The sequence below is a fragment of the Homalodisca vitripennis genome, chromosome 5 (genome assembly GCF_021130785.1).
Source record: "Homalodisca vitripennis isolate AUS2020 chromosome 5, UT_GWSS_2.1, whole genome shotgun sequence".
In the NCBI taxonomy this organism is placed as follows: domain Eukaryota; kingdom Metazoa; phylum Arthropoda; class Insecta; order Hemiptera; family Cicadellidae; genus Homalodisca; species Homalodisca vitripennis.
The window spans coordinates 183,351,972-183,357,089 of record NC_060211.1 but is presented as its reverse complement, the minus strand read 5'-3'; the positions used below and the strand labels follow the sequence as shown (position 1 = coordinate 183,357,089).

General features: G+C 41.3%; 1 protein-coding gene across 1 annotated transcript; it reads left to right on the top strand.

The window, feature by feature from the left end:
- Positions 1 to 1,753: 1,753 nt before the first annotated feature.
- On the top strand, positions 1,754 to 4,872 carry LOC124363775. Its single transcript, XM_046819037.1, has 2 exons — positions 1,754 to 2,107; positions 3,739 to 4,872. Exons 1-2 carry the CDS (start codon positions 1,754 to 1,756, stop codon positions 4,087 to 4,089), a joined length of 705 nt encoding a protein of 234 aa, XP_046674993.1. The 3' UTR covers positions 4,090 to 4,872.
- Positions 4,873 to 5,118: the final 246 nt, after the last annotated feature.

Below are 5,118 nucleotides of genomic sequence, written 5' to 3'. Positions count from 1 at the left end.
AGTTCACACGTACTACATCCATCCTTTCCGGTTAACTTTTCCTATCGATCAAGTACTTCCCTTACTCCACTATCTCAATGTTTTGGTTAGTAATGTATCGCCGAGTTCACACGTACTACATCCATCCTTTCCGGTTAACTTTTCCTATCGATCAAGTACTTCCCTTACTCCACTATCTCGATGTTTTGGTTAGTAATGTATCGCCGAGTTCACACGTACTACATCCATCCTTTCCGGTTAACTTTTCCTATCGATCAAGTACTTCCCTTACTCCACTATCTCGATGTTTTGGTTAGTAATGTATCGCCGAGTTCACACGTACTACATCCATCCTTTCCGGTTAACTTTTCCTATCGATCAAGTACTTCCCTTAACTCCACTATCTCGATGTTTTGGTTAGTAATGTATCGCCGAGTTCACACGTACTACATCCATCCTTTACGGTTAACTTTTCCTATCGATCAAGTACTTCCCTTACTCCACTACCTCGATGTTTTGGTTAGTAATGTATCGCCGAGTTCACACGTACTACATCCATCCTTTCCGGTTAACTTTTCCTAATCGATCAAGTACTTCCCTTACTCCACTAATCTCGATGTTTTGGTTAGTAATGGTATCGCCGAGTTCACACGTACTACATCCATCCCCTTTCCGGTTAACTTTTCCTATCGATCAAGTACTTCCCTTACTCCACTATCTCGATGTTTTGGTTAAGTAATGTATCGCCGAGTTCACACGTACTTACATCCATCCTTTCCGGTTAACTTTTCCTATCGATCAAGTACTTCCCTTACTCCACTACCTCGATGTTTTGGTTAGTAATGTATCGCCGAGTTCACACGTACTACATCCATCCTTTCCGGTTAACTTTTCCTATCGATCAAGTACTTCCCTTACTCCACTATCTCAATGTTTTGGTTAGTAATGTATCGCCGAGTTCACACGTACTACATCCATCCTTTCCGGTTAACTTTTCCTATCGATCAAGTACTTCCCTTACTCCACTATCTCAATGTTTTGGTTAGTAATGTATCGCCGAGTCCACACGTACTACATCCATCCTTTCCGGTTAACTTTTCCTATCGATCAAGTACTTCCCTTACTCCACTATCTCGATGTTTTGGTTAGTAATGTACCGCCGAGTTCACACGTACTACATCCATCCTTTCCGGTTAACTTTTCCTATCGATCAAGTACTTCCCTTACTCCACTATCTCGATGTTTTGGTTAGTAATGTATCGCCGAGTTCACACGTACTACATCCATCCTTTCCGGTTAACTTTTCCTATCGATCAAGTACTTCCCTTACTCCACTATCTCGATGTTTTGGTTAGTAATGTATCGCCGAGTTCACACGTACTACATCCATCCTTTACGGTTAACTTTTCCTATCGATCAAGTACTTCCCTTCCCTTACTCCACTACCTTGATGTTTTGGTTAGTAATGTATCGCCGAGTTCACACGTACTACATCCATCCTTTCCGGTTAACTTTTCCTATCGATCAAGTACTTCCCTTACTCCACTATCTCGATGTTTTGGTTAGTAATGTATCGCCGAGTTCACACGTACTACATCCATCCTTTACGGTTAACTTTTCCTATCGATCAAGTACTTCCCTTACTCCACTACCTCGATGTTTTGGTTAGTGATGTATCGCCGAGTTCACACGTACTACATCCATCCTTTCCGGTTAACTTTTCCTATCGATCAAGTACTTCCCTTACTCCACTATCTCGATGTTTTGGTTAGTAATGTATCGCCGAGTTCACACGTACTACATCCATCCTTTCCGGTTAACTTTTCCTATCGATCAAGTACTTCCCTTACTCCACTACCTCGATGCCGGGCGCTCTTCCACTGTAATTGACGTGTTTTATGCTGCAGTGGCCGTAGTGGTGGCGTTCTTTATCTGCTGGGCGCCCTTCCACTCGCAGCGCCTGCTGGCCGTCTACTGCAGCAGCATAGACAAGGATCAGCAGAGTCCTGCTCTCCTCAACATCTACACGTACCTCACCTACGTGTCTGGCGTGCTCTACTTCTTGTCGACCACTGTCAACCCTCTGCTCTATCACATCATGTCTAAGAAATTCAGACAGGCGTTTAAGGTAATCTTTTTTACATGACTACTTCATAGTTTATGTCTTTTTGGTCAAAGCGTTAATAAAAAATAATCGCTACAGCAATATTTTTAGTTTATAGTTTATTATGATGATTCCAGGGGCACGGATGGAATAAAACCTATTTTATACAGTCAAAACTAAGGTCACGTTATTTTGATCCTCAGTGGATAAAATCATTTCTTAAACAATTACTTATCTTATATACACGTGAAAGAAATAAAAACAATTTAAAGAAACATTAACTACCAAATACAAAATCAATCAACAAATGATTGCTGACTCAACAATAAACTGCGTAGTTAATTGTCGATCACGGCTGATTTCCACACAGGTGCAAAGCAAGTGGGCTGAACAGGTGTATCTAATGTGTAACAGTGCTTAGTCTGTATGCATGGTCTCAAGCGGTTTGGTCAATACTTGCAAGTTGGATGTCAGAGTGAGGACTATAGTTCTGGCCAACAGTAATTACTGTACTGATTAATGACATGAGTGTTGACCTTTCTAATCAAATTCAGCATGCGCAGAGTTATTGTCCCCAGTTCATTTTCAACTTAAGACGTGATGTACCTCTTATTTTGAGCAATTGTTCCTATTCAAATCCAAAGAATCTTAGTCTGTTGCTCGCAAATCCATAATAGTTGTTCAAAGTTATTTGGCCTTAATTTTCGTTTTTTTTTACCTGATATTAATGGACGTAAAACTCGTAGGGGTGCATCTTCATTATCAATTCCCATTCATCGGAACAGCCTTATATAATAAATCTTTCACTGTTTCCGAGTGTTAAACATGTGGAACTCCCTTCCAGATAACGTCAGAATTATAGGCAAGCGCATTGAAAGTGATAATTTATTCAAAGGTGACAGATAATGATCCTGATTTTACTACCGATGGACTTGTTGATTTTGTTTGTTACTCAAAAAAGCAAATATCAACATAATAGTAATAAAAACTTGTATCCTTGTGTTTTTATAAATGTATGGTTTATTACAAAATTTTACAGTTTTTTCTTTATTTCTAGCTTCTGATGAAGATTTTTATAATGGCCCTGAAACTAGTTGGTTAGTGCCCCATAGTAAAAAATTAAACATAAGTGGATTTTGATTGTAAATATTTGTAACTATAGTGTCAGTAATTAAAATATTGAATACAGCAAATGATAATGACAAATATCTTTTGAGTTATAGACTAGTACATGGTGATGGTTTTTGGTCAACTTTTCATTTTTTACAAAAACAACATTATATTTTTATGTTTTAAAACAAGACTTTCTGTTTGAAAATATTTATGCATGAGCATTTAATTTGTGTAGAAGAGGAAGAACCCAGCTTTAAAAAACTGTAAGTCCCATGGTTTTGTCATCATTAAAACGAGCGGCAGTGTAAGAAAATTGCCAAAATGAGGAGGCGGCAGTGAAAGTGTAAATTTGGTGGACACGACTAGGTTATTTCGTTTTCGAAATGTCGTGCGGCCAGACCTCTACGAGTGATAGGTTTCGCTGACGCTCAGCCAATGAATGTTGGAATTGTTAGTAAAGCAATACCAACACCATTATTGTTGTAATTATTGTTGCAGTGTAAAGCTAGGTCTATTAATTGTATTGTATTATATTGTTCCAGTCGACCTTAGCCCAGCTGTGTGGGCCCGAGCGCAAGGGTAGCTATCAGTCAAGGAGCTACAGCATCCTGTCACGAGGCCATCAGAACCTGGGAGGTCCTAGGTCCTCGGTGTCCTGCGCCGTCAAGGATCCTGTCATCTGCCGAGCCGGGACTGTCGGGCCTCTGAGGGCCTCCGTCCAGCCTGCGCCGCGCTCTCCCATCCACGTGATCAGCACCAAGCTGAGGCTGACACACAGGAGCATCGACAGCGGCACCATCAGCAACTCCAGCCTCCAGGACATGGAGGACACGGAGTACACGGGGCTGGAGCTGGCCAACTACATGGGCGAGCTGAACAGGACGGGTCGGTGACGATGGAGGCAGCGGCGGTGCTTCACGGTGTAGTCTGCAGAGAGGGTGGCACCGGAGTGGGTAGAGTGGAGTGTGCACGAGCTGAGGACCAATCACTCAAACTGACATTGAAACTGGTGATAACAAATAAGTATTAGTGAAGATGTATAAATTTGTAGAAAACATACGTAAGGCATAAAAGGATCTAAGCATTTCTGAATAATATTTCTTGCAATATTGGAGCGACCTGTGATAGGCTACAGTAGCGAAACATCTGTTGCTACATCTAACCAGATCTGCACAATATTGGAGCGAACTGTGATAGGCTACAGTGAAGAAACATCTGTTGCTACATCTAACCAGATCTGCACAATATTGGAGCAAACTGTGATAGGCTACAGTGGAGAAACATCTGTTGCTACATCTAACCAGATCTGCACAATATTGGAGCGAACTGTGATAGGCTACAGTGGAGAAACATCTGTTGCTACATCTAACCAGATCTGCACAATATTGGAGCGAACTGTGATAGGCTACAGTGGAGAAACATCTGTTGCTACATCTAACCAGATCTGCACAATATTGGAGCGAACCGTGATAGGCTACAGTGGAGAAACATCTGTTGCTACATCTAACCAGATCTGCACAATATTGGAGCGAACCGTGATAGGCTACAGTGGAGAAACATCTGTTGCTACATCTAACCAGATCTGCACAATATTGGAGCAAACTGTGATAGGCTACAGTGGAGAAACATCTGTTGCTACATCTAACTAGATCTGCACAATATTGGAGCGAACTGTGATAGGCTTACAGTGGAGAAACATTTGTTGCCACATCTAACCAGATCTGCACAATATTGGAGCGAACTGTGATAGGCTACAGTGGAGAAACATCTGTTGCTACATCTAACCAGATCTGCACAATATTGGAGCGACCTGTGATAGGCTACAGTAGCGAAACATCTGTTGCTAAATCTAACTAGATCTGCACAATATTGGAGCAAACTGTGATGGGCTAGAAATGAGAAATATCTGTTGCTACGTCTAA

What these genes read in the sequence shown, in the direction of transcription:
- LOC124363775 (XM_046819037.1), top strand. Translation starts at nt 1,754, where the DNA reads ATGTATCGCCGAGTTCACACGTACTACATCCATCCTTTCCGGTTAACT. An exon ending in AATTCAGACAGGCGTTTAAG is followed by an intron (nt 2,108 to 3,738) that starts GTAATCTTTTTT and finishes ATATTGTTCCAG; the next exon opens with TCGACCTTAGCCCAGCTGTG.